Below are 22313 nucleotides of genomic sequence, written 5' to 3'. Positions count from 1 at the left end.
CCCACCACACCCCCCCCACCCCACCACACCCCCCCCACCCCACCACACCCCCCCACCCCACCACACCCCCCCACCCCACCACACCCCCCCCACCCCACCACACACCCCCCCCACCCCACCACACCCCCCCCACCCCACCACACCCCCCCCACCCCACCACACCCCCCCACCCCACCACACCCCCCCCACCCCACCCCACCCCCCCCACCCCACCACACCCCCCCCACCCCACCACACCCCCCACCCCACCACACCCCCCCCCACCCCACCACACACCCACACCACACACACACACACACCCACCCACCCCCCACACCACACACACCCACCCACATCACACACACCCACACCACACACACCCCCCGCCCCCCCCACAACACACCACACCATGGATGCACAAGAGGCCAGAATTGGAGGAGCGCAGGAATTTTAGCTGCTTGGTAATTATTTTATTCATTTCTTCAATCGTTATTAAAGTAGTTGAGCCACACACTGGCACGCACGCACACGCTGCAAATGGGTAAGGTGCAGGAAATGCAGTGACTCTGACTGTCCTGTCTGGTTCCAGATTAAACTGGCCCAAGACCAGTGGCCCAGTGTCAATTGGGTGTCATCTTTTGGTCAGGCTCCAGAAAGTAACCAGCTGTACCAGTGACCTAAACTCAGCTACTTTTTTTTAACCAAGACCCAGTCTCGGTGTAGTCTCAGATGCGATGTTACGGTGTAGCCATGGAGCACATTTGTTTGAATGAACGTAAAATACTTTGATTTTCCAGTGCTGCGGGCAGACGATTTAACACTTTTTTTTTTCCTGCTCCTTCAGTCGGACCAGATGTCCCGGTTGGTGAAGATCCCGGGGATCGTGATCTCGGCGAGTTCCGTGCGGGCCAAGGCCACTCGAATTGCCATCGAGTGTCGCGGCTGCCGCAACATCGTGGGAAACATCGCGGTCCGCCCAGGGCTGGAGGGATACACCCTGCCGCGCAAATGCAACACGTAAGCGCAGTGCCGTTCGCCTGGCTTGAATGTCGGGGATTGATGAGCCAGGTGGTGCTCTTGACCTAACTCCGATTGTTTCCAGATGCAAAAGCTTTGTTTCCCTCCAGACCCTATTTTCAGTTGCACCTGTAGAAGCCAATGGGTGCCATAGAAATCGGGGTCCAGAGGGAAACAATATCCATTACCAAAAGATCCTATCTACAAAAGTAAAATACTGTGGATGCTGGAATCTGAAATAAAAACACAAAATGCTGGCAATATCAGCTGGTCAGGCAGCATCTGTGGAGAGAAACAGAGTTAATGTTTCAGGTTGATGACCCTTTGTCAGAACTGGATCAACCATGATCCTATTGAATGACGTTGCAGACTCGAAGGGCCAAATGGCATACTACTGCTCCTATTTTCTATGTAAGTTTGAGATGTAACAGATTCGTAAGGAAGTGTAGGGGGCCCTGAAAGGGGGAGGGGAGGAGAGGAAAGAACAAAAGGGAAGGTCTGTGATAGGGTGGAAGGCAGGAGAGATTAGAGACAAAAGGCATGATGGGCTGAATTGAGATGGTAATGAGAAGTTAAAATTCTGATAGGATTGGACAGGTTAGATGCAACAAGAATGTTCCCGATGTTGTGGAAGTCCAGAACCAGGGGTCACAGTCTTGAGGATAAGGGGTAAGCCATTTAGGACTGAGATGAGAAACTTTTTCACCCAGAGAGGTGAACCTGTGGAATTCTCTACCACAGAAAGTTGTTGAGGCCAATTCACTAAATATATTCAAAAGGAAGTTAGATGAAGTCCTTACTACTAGGGGGATCAAGGGGTATGGCGAGAAAGCAGGAAGGGGGTACTGAAGTTGCATGTTCAGCCATGAACTCATTGAATGGCGATGCAGGCTAGAAGGGCCGAATGGACTACTCCTGCACCTATTTTCTATGTGCGCACATTGGCGGCCACGTTTCCGACAGTATAGTTGTGACCACACTTCAGAAACGACTTCATTGGCTGTAAAGCACTTTGGGATGTGCTGAGGTGGTGAAAGGCGCTATAGAAATGCAAGTCTTGTTTATCTGGGTTCGAGGCCCAGAGTAAGACTGTCAGAGGCCGGGGAGGGATCCAGGGCACGGGGGTGTCCCTCCCCTCCCAGGCTGAGTGCAGCGCTCCAGAGTCGAGGGACGATGCTGTTCCTTGGATCTTGAGCCGGGGGGTGGTGGGAGCAATCGTTAGGCTGACGTTTTGAGCCTCGGAGTAGCGGAGCCTCAGGCCTAGGAGCAGTGCTGTGAGCGTTGATTGGGTAATGGAGGCTGCATTGGCTCCCGGAAGCAACGCTTCGATTTCAAAATTCTCATCCTTGTTTTCAAATTCCTCCATGGCCTCGCCCCTCCCTATCTCTGCAATCTCCTCCAGCCCCACAACCCCCCCCGAGATGTCTGTGCTCCTCAAATTCTGCCCTATTGAGCATCCCTGATTATAATCGCTCAACCATCGGTGGCCGTGCCTTCTGTTGCCTGGGCCCCAAGCTCTGGAACTCCAGAACCTCTCTATCTCTCTTTCCTCCTTCAAGAGGCTCCTCAAAACCTACCTCTTTGACCAAGCTTTTGGCCACCTTCGCTAATTCCTACTTGAGCGGCTCGGTGTCAAATTTATTTGTTTTGTTTTATGACACTCCTGTGAAGCGCATTGGCACATTTTACTGAAGGCGCTATATGAATACAAGTTGTTGTCTTCTCGCTGTGTGGTAATGGAGACTGGTCGCTCTTGTGTTGCAGGGAGCAAGCGGGGCGTCCCAGGTGCCCCATCGACCCATACTTTATCATCCCCGACAAGTGCAAGTGCGTAGACTTCCAAACCCTGAAACTCCAGGAGGCCCCGGACGCAGTGCCCCACGGAGAGATGCCGCGGCACATGCAGCTGTACTGCGACAGGTGCGGGGGAGGGGCTGTGTGGGGAGGTGGGGGGGGCCGCATTGTGGGACTGAGCTGCATGGAGGAGTCGCTGGTTTGCTCTCTACTGGTTAATCCTCGAGTTCTCTCTCTCCCTCCGTCGTCTCCTCCCCTCTCTCGCTCCCCGTCTCCTCCTCCTCCTCTCTCTCTCTCTCTCTCTCTCTCTCTCTCTCTCCCCCGTCATCTCCTCCTCTCTCTCGCTCCCTGTCGTCTCCTCCTCTCTCTCTCTCTCTCTCTCTCTCTCTCTCTCTCTCTCTCTCTCTCTCTCCCTGTCGTCTCCTCTCTCTCTCTCTCTCTCTCTCGCTCCCTGTCATCTCATCTCTCTCTCTCTCTCTCTCTCTCTCTCTCTCTCCTCCCTGTCGTCTCCTCTCTCTCTCTCTCTCTCTCCCTGTCGTCTCCTCTCTCTCTCTCTCTCTCTCCCTGTCGTCTCCTCTCTCTCTCTCTCTCTCTCTCTCCCGTCATCTCCTCTCTTTCTCTCGCTCCCTGTCATCTCCTCTCCCTCTCTCTCTCTCTCTCCCCGTCGTCTCCTCTCTCTCTCTCTCTCTCTCCCTGTCGTCTCCTCCTCTCCTCTCGCTCCCTGTCGTCTCCTCTCTCTCCCTCGCTCCCTGTCGTCTCTCTCTCTCCCTCGCTCCCTGTCGTCTCCTCTCTCTCTCTCGCTCCCTGTCGTCTCCTCTCTCTCTCTCTCTCTCTCTCTCTCTCCCTGTCTCCTCCTCGCTCTCTCTCTCTCCGTCGTCTCCTCTCTCTCGTTCCCTGTCGTCTCCTCTCTCTCTCTCTCTCTCTCTCTCTCCCCGTCGTCTCCTCTCTCTCTCTCGCTCCCTGTCGTCTCCTTCTCTCTCTCTCTCTCCCCGTCATCTCCTCCTCTCTCTCTCGCTCCCTGTCGTCTCCTCTCTCTCTCTCTCTCCCTGTCGTCTCCTCTCCCTCTCGCTCCCTGTCGTCTCCTCTCTCTCTCTCGTTCCCTGTCGTCTCCTCTCTCTCTCTCTCTCTCCCCGTCGTCTCCTCTCCCTCTCGCTCCCTGTCGTCTCCTCTCTCTCTCTCGCTCCCTGTCGTCTCCTCTCTCTCTCTCTCTCTCTCTCTCTCTCTCTCTCTCTGTCTCCTCCTCGCTCTCTCTCTCTCCCCGTCGTCTCCTCTCTCTCTCGCTCCCTGTCGTCTCCTCTCTCTCTCTCTCTCTCTCTCTCTCTCTTTCTCTCGCTCCCTGTCGTCTCCTCCTCTCTCTCGCTCCCTGTCGTCTCCTCCTCTCTCTCTCTTCGCTCCCTGTCGTCTCCTCCTCTCTCTCTCTCTCTCGCTCCCTGTCGTCTCCTCCTCTCTCTCTCTCTCTCTCACTCCCTGTCATCTCCTCCTCTCTCTCTCTCTCTCGCTCCCTGTCGTCTCCTCCTCTCTCTCTCTCGCTCCCTGTCGTCTCCTCCTCTCTCTCTCTCTCTCTCCCCGTCGTCTCCTCCTCTCTCTCTCTCTCTCTCTCTCTCTCCCTGTCGTCTCTCTCTCTCTCTCTCTCGCTCCCTGTCGTCTCCTCCTCTCTCTCTCTCTCTCTCTCTCCCCGTCGTCTCCTCTCTCTCTCTCTCTCTCTCTCTCTCTCTCTCTCTCTCGCTCCCTGTCGTCTCTTCCTCTCTCTCTCTCTCTCCCCGTCGTCTCCTCCTCTCTCTCTCTCCCCGTCTTCTCCCTCTCTCTCCCCGTCGTCTCCTCTCTCTCTCTCCCCGTCGTCTCCTCCTCTCTCTCTCTCTCTCTCTCTCTCTCTCCCCGTCGTCGTCTCCTCTCTCTCTCTCTCGCTCCCTGTCTCCTCTCTCTCGCTCCCCGTCGTCTCCTCCTCTCTCTCTCTCTCTCTCTCTCTCTCTCTCTCCCCGTCGTCGTCTCCTCTCTCTCTCTCTCGCTCCCTGTCTCCTCCTCTCTCGCTCCACGTCGTCTCCTCTCTCTCTCCCCGTCGTCGTCTCCTCTCTCTCTCTCGCTCCCCGTCTCCTCCTCTCCCTCGCTCCCCGTCGTCTCCTCTCTCTCTCGCTCCCCGTCGTCTCCTCCTCTCGCTCCCCGTCGTCTCCTCTCTCTCTCTCTCGCTCCCCGTCGTCTCCTCCTCTCTCTCTCTCGCTCTAGTCGTCTCCTCTCTCTCTCTCTCTCTCGCTCACGTCGTCTCCTCCTCTCTCTCTCTCGCTCCCCGTCGTCGTCTCCTCTCTCTCTCTCTCGCTCCACGTCGTCTCCTCTCTCCTCTCTCTGTCTCCCTGTCGTCTCCTCTCTCTCTCTCTCTCTCTCTCTCTCCCCGTCGTCTCCTCTCTCTCTCTCTCTCTCCCGTCGTCTCCTCTCTCTCTCTCTCTCTCTCTCTCTCTCTCTCTCTCTCTCTCTCTCCCCGTCGTCTCCTCTCGCTCTCTCTCTCTCCCTCCCCGTCGTCTCCTCTCTCTCTCTCCCCGTCGTCTCCTCTCTCTCTCTCTCGCTCTCTCTCTCTCCCTCCCCGTCGTCTCCTCTCTCTCTCTCCCCGTCGTCTCCTCTCTCTCTCTCTCTCTCTCTCTCTCTCTCTCTCTCTCTCTCTCTCTCTCCCCGTCGTCTCCTCTCTCTCTCTCTCGCTCTCTCTCTCTCCCTCCCCGTCGTCTCCTCTCTCTCTCTCCCCGTCGTCTCCTCTCTCTCTCTCTCCCCGTCATCTCCTCCTCTCTCTCTCCCCGTCGTCGCCTCTCTCTCTCTCTCTCTCTTCTCTCCCCGTCATCTCCTCCTCTCTCTCTCCCCGTCGTCTCCTCTCTCTCTCTCTCTCTCTCCTCTCTCTCTCTCTCTCCCCGTCGTCTCCTCTCTCTCTCTCTCGCTCTCTCTCTCTCCCTCCCCGTCGTCTCCTCTCTCTCTCTCCCTCCCCGTCGTCTCCTCTCTCTCTCTCTCTCTCTCCCCGTCGTCTCCTCTCTCTCTCTCTCGCTCTCTCTCTCTCCCTCCCCGTCGTCTCCTCTCTCTCTCTCTCTCTCTCTCTGTCTCCCTGTCGTCTCCTCTCTCTCTCTCTCTCTCTCTCTCCCTCCCCGTCGTCTCCTCTCTCTCTCTCTCTCTCTCTCTCTCTCCCCGTCGTCTCCTCTCTCTCTCTCCCCGTCGTCTCCTCTCTCTCTCTCTCTCTCTCCCCGTCGTCTCCTCCTCTCTCTCTCGCTCCCTGTCGTCTCCTCCTCTCTCTCTCGCTCCCTGTCGTCTCCTCTCTCTCTCTCTCTCTCGCTCCCTGTCGTCTCCTCCTCTCTCTCCCTCGCTCCCTGTCGTCTCCTCCTCTCTCTCTCTCTCCCCGTCGTCTCCTCCTCTCTCTCCCCGTCGTCTCCTCTCTCTCTCTCTCTCTCTCCCCGTCGTCTCCTCCTCTCTCTCTCGCTCCCTGTCGTCTCCTCCTCTCTCTCTCGCTCCCTGTCGTCTCCTCTCTCTCTCTCTCTCTCGCTCCCTGTCGTCTCCTCCTCTCTCTCTCGCTCCCTGTCGTCTCCTCCTCTCTCTCTCGCTCCCTGTCGTCTCCTCTCTCTCTCTCTCGCTCCCTGTCGTCTCCTCCTCGCTCTCTCTCCCCGTCGTCTGCTCCTCTCTCTCTCTCTCTCCCCGTCGTCTCCTCTCTCTCTCTCTCTCTCCCTGTCGTCTCCTCCTCTCTCTTTCTCCCCGTCGTCTCCTCCTCTCACTCTCTCTCTCCCCGTCGTCTCCTTCTCTCTCTCTCTCTCTCTCTCTCTCTCTCTCTCCCTGTCGTCTCCTCTCTCTCTCTCTCTCTCTCTCTCTCTCTCTCTCTCTCCCTGTCGTCTCCTCTCTCTCTCTCTCTCTCTCTCTCTCTCTCTCTCCCTCTCTCTCCCCGTCGTCTCCTCTCTCTCTCTCGCTCCCCGTCGTCTCCTCTCTCTCTCTCGCTCCCCGTCGTCTCCTCTCTCTCTCTCTCTCTCTCTCTCTCTCTCTCTCTCTATCTCTCTCCCCCCCCCCCCCCCCCCCCAGTCGTCCCCTGCTGGTTGGCGATAACCTCACAGCTATCCGTTCTCTCCACCTGCAGGTACCTGTGTGACAAGATTGTCCCCGGCAACCGGGTCACCATTATGGGCATCTACTCCATCAAGAAAGCGGGCACGGCCCCCAGCAAAGGCCGGGACCGGGTGGGTGTGGGCATCCGGGGCTCCTACATCCGGGTGGTCGGCATCCAGGTGGACACGGACGGCACAGGTGCGTTCTCCCGCCGGCTCGGCTCGGGTCCCCTCCTGCCCACGGGCCCGCTCTTGTTTCCTCCCTTGTTCTCCGCCAGCTGAAGGGTAGGGTCCGCTGTCGTGGTGTCTGTGAATACCAGGGGTCGCTCTCTTGTGTGGGACCCTCGACTGGATCAGATTCAAGCTTGGCCCTACCAGTCCCAGGGCAAACACAGGGCTCGGCCCAAGCGAAAAACTGCTGGGTCGGGTGTGTGCCGTGCCTCAGTGGGTAGCACACTCGCCTCCGAGTCAGAAGGTTGTGGGTTCAAGTCCCACTCCAGGGACCTGAGCACATAATGCAGGCTGACGCTCCAGTGCAGTGCTGGGGGAGTGCTGCACTGTCGGAGGCGCCGTCTTTCAGATGAGATGTTAAACCGAGGCCCTACCTGCTCTCTCAGGTAGACGTAAAAGATCCCACGGCGCTATTTAAAAGAGCGGGGAGTTCTCCCCGGTGTTCTGGGGCCAATATTTATCCCTCAATCAACATAACAAAAACAGATTATCTGGTCATTATCACATTGCTGTTTGTGGGAGCTTGCTGTGCGCAAATTGGCTGCCGCGTTTCCCACATTACAACAGTGACTGCTCTCCAAAAAGTACTTCATTGGCTGTTAATTGGGATGTCCTGAGGTCATGTTCAGCCATGAACTCATTGAATGGCGGTGCAGGCTCGAAGGGCCGAATGGCCTACTCCTGCACCTATTTTCTATGCTTCTGTGAAAGGCGCTATATAAATGCAAGTCTTTCACTTTTCTTTAAGCGCAGTCTGTTGTGAAGATTTGCTTTCGCACTCCAGTGTGGAAACATTCTGCGGGACTTGTTTCTTCAGGTGTTGTGTAGTTACTGGATCGGTGCTTGGCCCTCGAGTGTTGCCTGGTGTCCACGGCGACCACTGCAGCTGACCTCTGCCCTTTGGGAGGGTTTGGCCGAGCTGGACAGGGGGTGGGGGGGGCGGTGTCGTCGTGGCAATGCCGCTATTTTCTAATGGAATGTTTGCCCTCAGGGCACGGCCTGGCCGCGACCGCATCGCCACAGGATGAGGAGGAGTTCCGGCACCTGGCCGCCATGCCCGACATCTACCAGACCGTCGCCAAGAGCATCGCTCCCTCCATCTACGGCAGCATCGATATCAAGAAGGCCATTGGCTGCCTGCTGTTCGGGGGCTCCAGGAAACGGTGAGTCGTCTCGCTGCGACCCCGAGCTGGGCTTTCAACACCATCTCCTCTCCCTCGCCAACACCGCCTGCTGTCTACCTCTAACGTCGCCCGCCCTCCATCCCTGCCGTATCTCGTCCGCCGCCAAAACCCTGATCCCCGCCTTTGTTACCTCCCGGCTTGACTACTCCGGCGCACTCCTGGCCGACGGACCCTGTGTGAACCCGAAGTGATCCAAAGCTCGGCTGCCCCGTGTCCTAACTCGCACCAAGTCCCGCTCATCCATCACCCCCTGTGCTCGCCAGCCTACATTGGCTCCCGGTCCGGCAACGCCTCAATTTTTAAAATTCTCATCCTTGTGTTCTGATCCCTCCATGGCCTCGCCCCCCCTCCCTAATGTCTGTAATCTCCTGCAGCCCCACAAACCCCCAAGATCTCTGCGCTCCTCCGGATCTGGCTGCCCGGGTTTTTCAGCGCTCACCATTGGAGCTGCCGAGGCCCCAACCTCTGGCATTCCCTCCCTAACTCTCTGTCTACTTTTAAGATACTCCTAAGATGCCTTTGACCAAGCTTTAGCTTACCTGTCCTAATATGTCCTAATGTGGCTCGGTGTTAAATTTTGGCTGATGACGCTCCTGTGTCGTTCTACTACATTAAAGGTGCCATATAATTCAGGTTTCTGTGGGCTGGCGCTCCAGTGCCGTGCTGGAGGAGTGCTGCCTTGTTCCACAAGGGGTGTGTGTGTTCTTCACTTGGTCCTACCTCACAGTCTGGGTCCTGTGTCTCTGGGAAGGTCATCATCATAGACAGTCCCTCGAATCGAGGATAACTTGCTTCCGTGCCAAAAAGTTCACGGGTGTTTCAATGAAGGACCTAATACTCCAGATCCCGAACTACATGTTGAGGGGGTGGAAGATGCCCGTGCATGGTTTTTTTTTAACGTGGGGTGGCCGTTACCAGCCACCACACGGGCTCGACAGAGCTGGGTCTTGGTCCAGTGGCAAGGGTTACCCAAGACGACTGGAGACCCGCTCTGCTGCACGGACCTAGTGCGCGCGCACATATCGCACAGTGTGGGCTGGGCCCGTGCTGCCCCTGGGCCCTCGGCTCTTCTGGGCCCCGAACTCTCTCCTCTCCTGGGGCCCCGGTCACATCCCCCCCTACGATCTCTCGCCGCTCCTTCGCCCCTCCCGCTGTACCTGCCCGCACTGCAATCAGTGAGCTGGCTTTGCAGCCGTTGCCCCTCCTGCAGCAGCACGCGCTGCTCCCTCCAATGGCCCCGGCCTGCTGCTGGTCTTGCAGGCCGGATCGGCCTGCAAGACCATCAGCAGGCCGGGGCCATTGGAGGGAGCAGCGTGTGGCGGCCCGGCCCGGAAATTTGGGACCGTAGCTCACTGCAAGAGCACCTTGGCTGACCCTCTGGATCTTGCTGGCGTCTACAGCACAGAAACAGGCCGTTCGGCCCAACAGATCTGTGCCGGTGTTTCTGCTCCACACCAGCCTCCTCCCACCCCTCTCCATCTCGCCCTATCAGCATAACCTTCCATTCCTTTCTCCCTCGTGTTTATTTAGCTTCCCCGTAAACTAATCTATACTATTCGCCTCAACCCCTTCCCCGCGGTAGCGAGCTCCACATTCTCCACCTAAGGACTTTTTTTTTTTCTCGAATTCCCAATTGGATTTATTAGAAACATAGAAGTTTACAGCGCAGAAGGAGGCCATTTTGGCCCGTGGTGTCTGCGCCGGCCGACAAAGAGCCGCACGGCCCTTGGTCAGCAGCCCTAAAGGTTACATACAAACCCGTGAACAATAACGCAAAGGCAAAGAGCACCCAGCCCAACCAGTCCGTCCCACACCACTGCAACATCCCTTATTACTAAAAATATCTACGCTCTGCCCCAACTGGAGCCCTGTGATCTCCTGGGAGAGGCAAAAACCAGGCCAATTTAGGGAGAAAAAAATCTGGGAAAATCTAAGTGGCTATCTTGTATTTATGAACCTCTAGTTTTGGATTCCTTCACAAGTTCTCTACATCTATCATATCGAACCCCTTCATAAATGTAAAGACCTCTTTTGGATCGCCCTTCAGCCTTCTCTTTTCTAGAGCAAAGAGCCCCGGCTTGATCAATCTTTGCTGATAGTTGGAAGCTCTCCGATCTGGTCGCGTCGTTATGAATCTTTTTCGCACCTTCTCCATTGCCTCTATATTCGTTGTGATATGGAGACCAGGAATGTGCGCAGTGCTCCCTGTGTGATAGGGAGACCAGGAATGTGCACAGTGCTCCCTGTGATATGGAGACCAGGAATGTGCACAGTGCTCCCAGTGTGATAGGGAGACCAGGAATGTGCACAGTGCTCCCTGTGTGATAGGGAGACCAGGAATGTGCACAGTGCTCCGTGTGTGATATGGAGACCAGGAATGTGCGCAGTGCTCCCTGTGATATGGAGACCAGGAATGTGCACAGTGCTCTGTGTGTGATATGGAGACCAGGAATGTGCACAATGCTCCGTGTGATAGGGAGACCAGGAATGTGCACAATGCTCCGTGTGATATGGAGACCAGGAATGTGCGCAGTGCTCCCAGTGTGATATGGAGACCAGGAATGTGCGCAGTGCTCCGTGTGTGATATGGAGACCAGGAATGTGCGCAGTGCTCTGTGGTCTCACTGATGTTCTGCCTTCCCCTCCCCTCCCTCCCTCTAGCCTGCCGGACGGTCTGACGCGGAGAGGTGATATTAACTTGCTGATGCTTGGGGACCCAGGGACGGCCAAATCGCAGCTGCTGAAGTTCGTGGAGAGATGTTCACCGATCGGGGTAAGGGGGGGTGGGGGGGCCTTGGGACCGCGGTTTATTGGATCATTTTTCTCCCCCTTTCCCCTTCGGAGGCTGGGAGTGGTGATAGTACCATCCCCTGGGGATGGGGGTCTGTGGGGTAAAGAACAGTGACTACACTTCAATACCGTGTTAGCCATGAAGAGCTTGGAGACCTCCTGGGGATGTGAAATGCGCTATATTAACGCAAGTCTTCCCTCATGGTCTGTCTCTGTATTGGCGGTGCCCATTGTGCCATGTGGGGTGTTCTCGACAGTGGGCACAGATCTTGGGCAGGGGACTTTGATGCTCAGCAGTCCTGGGACCTGCATTTAGCCACAAACCCACTGAATGTTTGTCCCTGGGCCAGTCTTAAATACCCCACCCCTGCCCGGACTCGGAGGGGCGAGAAGGGCAGCTCTGAGCCACGGCTATCGCAAGCTTTGGCTCTTGAAAGCTCTGGCCGAATCCTGTCAGTCCTTCACTTACTCCTTCAGGCCTCAGTGAGGCCTTGTACTGCAGGCCTTGGCCTACAGCAGACGGTGGCCCATTGGTGGTGGTGGTGGTGGTACTGGACTTGCAATCCGGAGTTGGAGAATGGAATTCAACAAATCCGGCAAAGTATAGGCTGGTGCCGAATAAAATGAGCATTAAGAAAAATGTCAGGTTGTCACGGAAACACGATTGGTTCACTGTCCGGCCTACACGTGACTCCAGTCCCACACGCCACACAGGTTGGGCTCTTGCTGGGGGTGCAAATATGCGACTGGTAGTTGATGCTGTCTTGCCTGCGTCCCAGGAACGGTGATAAATAAACGGCTGGTGCAGTGGGGGGGGGGGCGGCGGAGATGCGGTGTCTGGTTGCCGCGGTGATTCCTCTGTTGATGGTTGCCGTGTTTGTTTTCGTGCCTGTGCAGGTGTACACCTCCGGGAAGGGGAGCAGCGCGGCTGGGCTCACCGCTTCCGTCATGCGGGACCCCGCCTCTCGGAATTTCGTCATGGAGGGCGGGGCCATGGTGCTGGCTGACGGGGGCGTCGTCTGCATCGACGAGTTTGACAAGGTAAAAACAAAAACCCCCCGTGGACGGAACGTCGGCGGGCAGGGGGTGTGCGCAATCCGACCCACGCACCGCGAGGCTGAAGTGTGATCGGAGTCGGGTTCTTAAAGATTAAGGGGACACAATATCATCTTCATAAGCGGATCCTCGAATGAAGATGACTTGCTTCCACAAGAGTTCACAGATGTTTGGTCCTGAACTCCAATTGAGGGGGTGGAAGATGCCGGTACGTGGATTTTTTTAACGTGGGGCGCGGGCTTGACAGAGCGAGGTCTTGGTCCAGTGGCAAGGGTTAACCAAGACTACTGGAGACCAACTCGGCTGCACGGACCCAGTGCGCGCACATATCGCAGTGTGGGCTGCGCCCGTGCTGCCCCTGGGCCCCCGTACCCTCATTCACCGCACCTCTGCCGCGATCACCCGCCAGTCCTCCGCCAAGATATCCCACCGCTCCTTCGCCACAATCTCACTCCGCCGCAACCTCTCTCGAGCGGGGACAAGATAATGCCGACTGTGTTCGCTTCATTTCTCGCTGTTGGCTGTGGCTCAGCCTCTCGTCAGAAGGTTGTGGGTTCAAGTCCCACTCCAGAGACTTGAGCACAAAAATCCAGGCTGATCCTCCAGTGCAGTGCTGAAGGAGCGCTGCAATGTCGGAGATGCTGTCTTTCAGATGAGACGTTAAACCGAGGCCCTGTCTGCCCCCTCAGGTGGACGTAAAAGATCGCATGACACTATTTCGAAGACGAGCAGGGGAGTTATGACCATTTTCCTGGCCAATATTTATCTCTCAATCAACATCACTAAAAAACAGATTATCTGGTCATTATCACATTGCTGTTTGTGGGAGCTTGTTGTGCACAAATTGGCTGCCGGGCTTCCCACATTACAACAGTGCCTACACTCCAAAAGTACTTCATTATCTGTAAAGCATCTTTGGGACATCTGATGGTTGTAAAAGGCACACAAAATATACATCTTTCCTTCTTTCTGCCTCTTCAGATGCGCGAGGATGACCGGGTCGCAATCCACGAAGCCATGGAGCAGCAGACCATCTCCATCGCCAAGGTGAGGGGGCGGCATCGGTCAGGAGCGCCCGCTGGGATCGGGTGCCTATGTGCTGGGCTCGAGTTACAGAGGATCAACATTGTTACTGTAGGCCCGGGAGTGGGTTGCCGTGGTTACTGTAGGCCCGGAGGTGGGTCGCCATGGTTACTGTAGGCCCTCGAGAGGGTCAACATGGCTACTGTAGCCCCGGGAGAAGGTCGCCGTGGCTACTGTAGCCCCGGGAGAAGGTCGCCGTGGTTACTGTAGCCCCGGGAGAAGGTTGCCGTGGTTACTGTAGCCCCGGGAGAAGGTTGCCGTGGTTACTGTAGGCCCGGGAGAAGGTTGCCGCGGTTACTGTAGGCCCGGGAGAAGGTTGCCGTGGTTACTGTAGCCCCGGGAGAAGGTTGCCGTGGTTACTGTAGGCCCGGGAGAAGGTTGCCGCGGTTACTGTAGGCCTGCAAGTGGCTCGCCGTGGTTTGTATTGCTTGGGTTGACGTGAATATTTTTCCTGCACAGGCTGGAATCACGACCACCCTGAATTCCCGCTGCTCGGTCCTGGCGGCAGCAAACTCCGTCTTCGGGCGTTGGGACGACACGAAAGGCGAGGAGAACATCGACTTCATGCCGACCATCCTGTCCCGATTCGACATGATCTTCATCGTGAAGGACGAGCACAATGAGGAGAGAGACATGGTATGTGGTGGGGGGAAGGGGCGGGGGGGTCGGAGACTGGGTGGGGATGGGGGGGGGGGCAGAGGACGGTGGAGGGAGTTAATACTGTGGCTAGCCCTGCACCACTATCCTCACATCACAGGGAGCAGGTGCAGCTCCCCTAGCTGATCATCCCCACCCAATGCTTCAAAGGCCGACTGCAGAACTCCCACCACTGCCCCTGGCAGAACTCACTGAAACAGGCACTGGTCAGTGGGTCATAGCCGAGCGCTCCCTGGGCCGTCAGCCCCTCGAGCCTGCTCTGCCGTTCAATAAGATTGTGGCTGATCATCGATCTCTAACTCCACCTTCCCGCCCGATTTCCATATCACTCGATTCCCCGAGAGTCCAAACATCTTACCGATCTCAGCCTTGAATATACTCAACGACTCAGCATCTGCAGCCCTCTGGGGCAGAGAATTCCAAAGATTCACAATTCTCTTGCCTTTCGGTGGTTTATCGAAACTAATTTGCCTTCTCCCCTCCCGCCCCCCCCCCCCCCAAGATTCTGGCCAAACACGTCATGAACGTGCACCTCAGCGCCCTGACACAGACTCACGCCGTGGAGGGAGAGATCGAGCTGAACAAGTTGAAGAAATACATCTCGTACTGCCGCACGTGAGTGAGGGGGGCGCCATACGGACCTGGGGGGGGGGGTCTCTGTTGGACTCAGTGCCCCAACCATGGGCCGGCGCATCGGGGGGGGGCCCCCAGGGTTTGAGCCCAGGCCTGTGCAGAGTTAGTTGAAGTGGCGATCACTCAGTCGGCATCCATGCCGCAGTGATGGGAACGGGAACTGCTTCGGATCTGATGCCCCCTGCGGCTGAATAGCCTGGCGGTGCTCTCTGCCCAGAGGGTGGTGTATGGACACGTCCCTCAGCTCGGGGGGTGGCCTCCAGTGAGGGGAAGGGTGTAGAAACGATTTACAAGAATGTTTCCAGGGATGAGGGACTTCAGTTACATAGAGAGACTGGAGAAGCTGGGGTTGTTCTCCATTTGAACAGGAAAGTTGAGGGGAGATTTGATAGAGGGGTCTAGAACATAAGAAATAGGAGCAGGAGTCGGCCATTTGGCCCCTCGAGCCTGCTCCGCCTTTCAATAAGCTCATGCCTGATCTGATCATGGACTCAGCTCCACTTCCCTGCCTGCTCCCCATAACCCTTCACTCCCTTATCACTCAAAAATCTGTCTTACCTCCGCCTTAAATATATTCAATGACCCAGCCTCCACAGCTCTCTGGGGCAGGGAATTCTACAGATTTACGCCCTCAGAGAAGAAATTCCTCCTCATCTCAGTTTTAAATGGGCAACCCCTTATTCTGAAACTATGCCCACTAGTTCTAGATTTCCCCACGAGGGGAAACATCCTCTCTGCATCTACCTTGTCAAACCCCTTCAGTATCTTATATGTTTCAATAAGATCACCTCTCATTCTTCTAAACGCCAATGAGTATAGGCCCAACCTGCTCAACCTTTCTTCAGACAACCCCTTCATCTCAGGAATCAACCGAGTGAACCTTCTCTGAACTGCCTCCAATGCAAGTATATCCCTCCTTAAATACGTAGGCTAAAACTGTATGCAGTACTCCAGGTGTGGCCTCACCAATACCCTGTACAGTTGTAGCAGGACTTCTCTGCTTTTATACTCTATCCCCCTTGCAATAAAGGCCAACATTCCATTTGCCTTCCTGACCACTTGCTGTACCTGCATACTAACTTTTTGTGTTTCATGCACAAGGCCCCCCAGGTCCCTCTGTACTGTAACATTTTGTAATTTATCTCCATTTAAATAATTCGCTTTTTTATTTTTCCTGCCAAACTGGATAACCTCACATTTTCCCACATTATACTCCCATCTGCCAAATTTTTGCCCACTCACTTAGCCTATCTATATCCATTTGAAGATTTTTTTTGTATCCTCCTCACAACTTTGTATCATCAGCAAACTTGGCTACATTACATTGTCCAAGTCATTAAAATAGATTGTAAATAGTTGAGGTCCCAGCTGCGGCACCCCACTAGTTACTGTTTGCCAACCTGAAAATGAACCATTTATCCCGACTCTCTGTTTTCTGTTAGTTAGCCAATCCTCTATCCATGCTAATATATTACCCCCAACCCTGTGAACTTTTATCTTGTACAGTAACCTTTTATGTGGCACCTTATCGAATGCTTTCTGGAAATCCAAATACACCACATCCACTGGTTTCCCCCTTATCCACCCTGTTCATTACATCCTCAAAGAACTCCAGCAAATTTGTCAAACATGACTTCCTAAGACAGAGTGGATAGAGAGAAACTGTTCCCATTGGCGGAAGGGTGGAGAACCAGAGGACACAGATTGAAGGTGATTGGCAGAAGAACCAAAGGCGACATGAGGAAAAACGTTTTACGCAGCGAGTGGTTAGGATCTGGAATGCGCTGCCTGAGAGGGTGGTGGAGGCTTTCGAAGGGAGATGGATCACTACCTGAAGGAAAGAAATTGGCAGAACTACGGGAAAAGGACAGGTGGGGGGAGTGGGACTGGCTGAGGTGCTTTTGCAGAGAGCCGGCACAGGCTCGACGGGCCGAATGGCCTCCTTCTGTGCTGTGACCATGCTCTGATTCGAAGGGCGCGGTCAATGGGGAAGATGGAGGGGGTTTGATTTAGTGGGCAGGGCGGGGGTTTGGTTAGCGCGGCCCATGTTTAAATCTCCAGTTTGCTCCCACAGGAGATGTGGGCCCAGGCTCTCGGCCGAGGCTGCGGAGAAGCTGAAGAACAGATACATCCTGATGCGCAGCGGGGCGAGGGAGCACGAGCGGCAGAGTGATCGCACCAACAGCATCCCCATCACTGTCAGGTCAGCACCAGGGGAGACCTCGGTCCCCCTCTCCCCCTCGCTCTCTTCCCCTCCCTCCCCGCCCCTCTTTCTCCCTCCCTCCCCGTCACACACTCTCCCTCCCTCCCCCCACTCGCTCTCTCTCTCTCCCTCCCCCCATGCGTGCGCGCTCTCATTTTCTCTCTCTCTCTCTTTCTGCTCCCACCCCGCTCTCTCTGCTTCTCTCTCCACCCCCCCTCCCCATCACCTGTACCCATTCCTCTCTCTCTTCACCCCCCTCACAGGCAGTTGGAGGCCATTGTTCGAACCTCGGAATCGTTGGCGAAGATGAAACTCCAGCCGTTCGCCACAGAGCGCGATGTGGAGGAGGCGCTGCGGCTCTTCCAGGTCTCCACGCTCGACGCTGCGCTGTCGGGCAGTCTGGCCGGTGAGAGTGGGGAGGGGCAGGGAGAGAGTGGGGAGGGGCAGGGAGTGCATGAGAGAGCGGGGCAGGGGGCAGCGAGTGAGCGGGGGGAGGGACAGGGAGACCGCCGCCGGTTCAGTGTGAGTTTGTTCTACATCGCCCTGTACACATGAACGTGACGCAGTTTCGGGGTTGGGGGAGGGGGTGAGAGGTTGCCATGGATTCGGGGGAGGGGCCACAATGTGTTCCATTACTGGTCAGGGGTAGAGGTCGCGGACTGGTGTTGTGAGCTCCCAGAGTGCCATTGGTGGAACTAGGTCTCTGGGAATGGGCGGGGCCTGGGGTTGTGTGGGCGGGGTCTGAGGATACATGGGCGGGGCCTGGGGTTGTGTGGATGGGGTCTAAGGGTACATGGGCGGGGCCTGGGGGTGGGGTGTGGTCTGCTGCTTTCTGCGGGGCCGCTGTGAATATAATTGGTGGTCTTGTTGTTGCCAGGGGCGGAGGGCTTCACCACGGCGGAGGACCAGGAGATGCTGTCTCGTGTCGAGAAGCAGATGAAGCGACGCTTCGCCATTGGGTCACAGGTTTCCGAGCACAGCATCGTCCAGGACTTCCTCAAACAGGTGGGTGGCTGGCAGTGCCGGCACGGGCCGGATGGCCCCCTCTCTGTGTCCCCCCCCCCCCCCCCTCGCTCTCTCTCTCTCTCTCTCTCTGTCCCTCTCTCTCTGTCTCTCCCTCTCTCTCTCTCTCTCTCTGTCCCTCTCTCTCTCTCTCTCTCTGTCTCTCTCTCTCTCTCTCTCTCTCTGTCCCTCTCTCTCTCTCTCTCTCTGTGTCATAGAAACATAAATAGGTGCAGGAGTAGGCCATTCGACCCTTCTAGCCTGCACTGCCATTCAATGAGTTCATGGCTGAACATGCAACTTCAGTACCCCATTCCTGCTTTGTCTCCATACCCCTTGATCCTCCTAGTAGTAAGGACTACATCTAACTCCTTTTTGAATATATTTAGTGAATTGGCCTCAACAACTTTCTGTGGTAGAGAATTCCACAGGTTCACCACTCTCTGGGTGAAGAAATTGCTCCTCATCTCGGTCCTAAATGGCTTATCCTTAGACTGTGACCCCTGGTTCTGGACTTCCCCAACATTGGGAACATTCTTCCTGCATCTAACCTGTCTAAACCCGTCAGAATTTTAAACGTTTCTATGAGGTCCCCTCTCATTCTTCTGAACTCCAGTGAATACAAGCCCAGTTGATCCAGTCTTTCTTGATAGGTCAGTCCCGCCATCCCGGGAATCAGTCTGGTGAATCTTCGCTGCACTCCCTCAATAGCAAGAATGTCCTTCCTCAAGTTAGGAGACCAAAACTGTACACAATACTCCAGGTGTGGCCTCACCAAGGCCCTGTACAACTGTAGTAACACCTCCCTGCCCCTGTACTCAAATCCCCTCGCTATGAAGGCCAACATGCCATTTGCTTTCTTGACCGCCTGCTGTACCTGCATGCCAACCTTCAATGACTGATGTACCATGACACCCAGGTCTCGTTGCACCTTCCCTTTTCCTAATCTGTCACCATTCAGATAATAGTCTGTCTCTCTGTTTTTACCACCAAAGTGGATAACCTCACATTTATCCACATTATACTTCATCTGCCATGCATTTGCCCACTCACCTAACCTATCCAAGTCACTCTGCAGCCTCATAGCATCCTCCTCGCAGCTCACACTGACACCCAACTTAGTGTCATCCGCAAATTTGGAGATACTACATTTAATCCCCTCGTCCAAATCATTAATGTACAATGTAAACAGCTGGGGCCCCAGCGCAGAACCTTGCGGTACCCCACTAGTCACTGCCTGCCATTCCCTCTTTGTCCCTCCCTCTAAGTCCGACCCTCCCTCTAAGTCCGTGTTTCCCCCCCCCCCCCCCCTCTCCTCTCTCTTGGTGTGTGTGTTCCCCCCCCCCCTCTCTGTGTCTCCCCCCCCCCCCTCTCCCTGTCTCTCTAAAACACTCCTGTTCTGTGATTCACGAACCAGTCAGGCTCCGCATGGGCCCAGCCCGCTCTCAGCGCCACCTCTGGGCCTTGCCCGGGGCTGTGCTGTATAAGCTGCTGACACTTGCTGCCCCGGGTTGTCCATGAGCAATGGTCAGTCGCTGCCGTTGTCCGTGCCTGTGGAGATGCAGCTCAAGGTGGGCTTGGAGTGTCCAGAAGCCTTCCCAAGTCCCGCGCTACACCCACTGTGTCCGCATTGGTCGCTGTTCCCTTCGTCCCGAGTTTCTGTCTGACCAACGGTGTCTCTTCTGATGGGTTGAAGCACGAGAATTGCGAGGCGATAAAAGCTTCATCTTCTGTGGTATAATGATAGAGTTGTTGACGCATCACGGCTATCAGTCTGTATCAATTAGGGGCATGGTCCCAAGTGGTTCTGTTGCTGGTGATCCAGAGGTTTGGACAAATTATCTGGAGACACAAGTTCAAATCCCAAAAGCTGCTATTAGTAACCGTGACCATGAAACCACCGGATTGTCTTAAAACACCAACTGGCTCACTAATGTTCTTTAGGGAATGAAATTTGCTGTCCTCACCCGGTCTGACTTATACTGGATTAGTTTCAATCGCCTGGATGGGTCGGAGAGGAATTTTCCCAGATTTTTTTCCCCCATCACCCTGGGTTTTTATCTTTTTTGCCTCTCCCAGGAGATCACATGGCTCCGGTTGGGGAGGAGTGTAGAATGTTTCGGTGCTGCTGAACGAGGGCCGTATGGCTCTTTGTCGGCTGGCTCAGACAAGATGGGCCGAAATGGCGGCCTCCTGCGCTGTAAATTTCTGTTTCTACACGTGACTCCAGACCCACAGTATCGTGGTTGACTCTTAACTGCCCTCTGAAATGGCGGCTCACCGCCTTCTCCGGGGCAATTAGAGATGGGCAGCGACGCCCACATCCCGTGCATGAATAATAAAAAGAAAAATAGTTGCCAACAGACCTAGACATTAATCATAGGATCATAGACATTTACAGCACGGAAGGAGGCTATTTCGGCCCATCGTGTCTGCACCAGCTGACCAAGAGCTACCCAGCCTAATCCCATTTTCCAGCTCTTGGTCCGTAGCCCTGTAGGTTACAATACTTCAGGTGCACATCCAAGTACTTTTTAAATGTGGTGAGGGTTTCTGCCTCTACCACCCTTTCAGGCAGTGAGTTCCAGACCCCCACCGCCCTCTGTGAAGAAATATTCCCTCATCTCCTCTATACCTCCCCCCAGTTACTTTAAATCTATGCCCCCTGGTTGTTGACCTCTCTGCTAACAGAAATAGGTTCTTCCTATCCACTCTATCCAGGCCCCTCATAATTCTATACACCTCAATCAGGTCTCCCCTCAGCTTCCTCTGTTCCAAAGAAAACAGACCCAGCATCTCCAATCTTTGCTCAGAGCCAAATTTCTCCAGTCCAGTCAGCATGAGGTGAGGACCCCCCCAGTCCCCCCGCCAGTGGTGGAGAGCTCTGGGCCCAGTCACCTGTTACTCGCTACACTAACTGCACATCATGTCTCCGATTACTCTGCGACATTTCATCGGCAATTCTTTAGTCTCTGTTTGACTTGAATTTGTACCAAGCATTGGTTGGGCCACGGTTACTGTACTGAGGTAGTTCCAGTTCCGGGTGCCCTATTGTAGGACATTAAAGCCACGGAGTACGGACGCCATGGATTCACCAGGGGGTGCCAGGCAAGAGACATGGGCGCTGAGAGATATTGGGACTGTTTCCACTACAGCAGAGAAGGCTGAGGAGATTTAATGGTGTTTTTTTTGCATTATGGAGAGTGTTAGTGAAGAGGGGAAGACTGTCCGCTCTAATTGGGGTGTCATTGACGAGGGGGCAATTAAAATTCGCTTGATGAAGAGAAATGTATTTACAGAAGATTTTTGGAGTGTTTTGCCACAGGGAATGGTTGAGGCAGTGGGATTAGTTTGGGATCGATGCAGGGCTATGGGGGGAGAGCGGGGCAGTGGGATTAGTTTGGGGATTGATACAGGACTATGGGGAGAAAGTGGGATTAGTTTGGGACTGACACAGGGCTATGGGGAGAAAGCGGGGCAGTGGGATGAGTTTTAAGATTGATGCAGGGCTATAGGGAGAGAGCAGGATAGTGGAATTAGTTTGGGATTGTTCTAGCAAAGAACTGGCACAGACACGGTGGCCGAATAGCCTCCTGTGCTGTTGGCCCCTGTAGTTTTAATTGGTTTGCTGTTTATAATCCCTCACGTCACGTGCTGTGTTCTCTGTCCCGGTGCAGAAATACCCGGAGCAAGCCATCTACAAGGTCCTTCACTTGATGATGCGTCGTGGGGAGATCCAGCATCGAATGCAGCGCAAGGTCCTTTACCGTCTCAAGTAATGGCGGCTGAGCAGTGACCCCCCTCCCCCAGCTGTCAGAGGGAGCAGCGGTTCCAGCCCCCCTCCCTCCGGCCCTTGTCAAACCGAGCCACCGGCAACTGGACCAGCCAGTGAACTGACGCGAGAGGCTGTAGCTGGAGACCCACAGCCCCAACTATCAGTTTTTTATTACCCCGATCTTAATGGGCGAGAGTTTGTTACTCAAGTGTCTGACTGCTTTTATTATTCCTCAATAAAGTTGTTTGCCAGAGAGTTTTGTTTTGTCATTTTAATCGCTCCACCATCGATGGCCATGCCGCCTTCTGCCTGGGTCCCAAGCTCTGGAATTCCTCCCTAAACCTCTCTGCCTCTTTCCACCTTTAAAACCGCTCCTTAAATCTACCTCTTTGACCAAGCGTTTGGTCAACTGCCCCAATATCTCCTCATGTGGCTCGATGTTGAATTCTGTTTGATAATCGCTCCTAGGGTGCCTTGGTGTTCAGAGGGAGCTGGGTGTCCTTGTACACGAATCACAAAGTTAACGGGCAGATACAGCAGGCAATTAAGAAAGCAAATGTTATGTTGGCCTTTATTACAAGAGGATTTTAGTAGAAGAGTAAAGATGGCTCACTGCAATTATATAGGGCCCTGGAATATTGTGTACAGCCTGCTCCGCCATTCAGTAAGATCATGGCTGATGATCTACCTCAAATCCACCTTCCCTGCACTATCCCCATATACCTCAATTCCCTTAATATCCAAAAATATTGATCTCCGTCTTGAATATACTCAGACTGAGCCTCCACAGCCCTCTGAGGTAGAGAATTCCAATGATTCACCAGCCTCAGAGTGAAGAAATTTCTCCTCCTCCT

The 22313-nt window shown here is 54.8% G+C and overlaps 1 protein-coding gene across 1 annotated transcript in view; it reads left to right on the top strand.

The window, feature by feature from the left end:
• Window positions 1-21714, top strand: part of mcm5 (minichromosome maintenance complex component 5) — a 31113-nt gene extending 9399 nt beyond the window's left edge. Inside the window, exons 4-16 of the mRNA XM_070861575.1 lie at window positions 824-996; window positions 2761-2916; window positions 6878-7044; window positions 8068-8239; window positions 10922-11033; window positions 11948-12091; window positions 13088-13153; window positions 13649-13825; window positions 14349-14461; window positions 16554-16682; window positions 16946-17088; window positions 17560-17687; window positions 21362-21714. Of these exons, the coding sequence (XP_070717676.1) occupies window positions 824-996; window positions 2761-2916; window positions 6878-7044; window positions 8068-8239; window positions 10922-11033; window positions 11948-12091; window positions 13088-13153; window positions 13649-13825; window positions 14349-14461; window positions 16554-16682; window positions 16946-17088; window positions 17560-17687; window positions 21362-21463 (1782 nt within the window). The 3' untranslated portion in view covers window positions 21464-21714. The remainder of the gene's footprint in view (window positions 1-823; window positions 997-2760; window positions 2917-6877; window positions 7045-8067; window positions 8240-10921; window positions 11034-11947; window positions 12092-13087; window positions 13154-13648; window positions 13826-14348; window positions 14462-16553; window positions 16683-16945; window positions 17089-17559; window positions 17688-21361) is intronic.
• Window positions 21715-22313: the final 599 nt, after the last annotated feature.

The sequence above is a fragment of the Pristiophorus japonicus genome, chromosome 19 (genome assembly GCF_044704955.1).
Source record: "Pristiophorus japonicus isolate sPriJap1 chromosome 19, sPriJap1.hap1, whole genome shotgun sequence".
In the NCBI taxonomy this organism is placed as follows: Eukaryota; Metazoa; Chordata; class Chondrichthyes; family Pristiophoridae; genus Pristiophorus; species Pristiophorus japonicus.
This window is presented reverse-complemented; position numbering and strand designations above follow the sequence as displayed.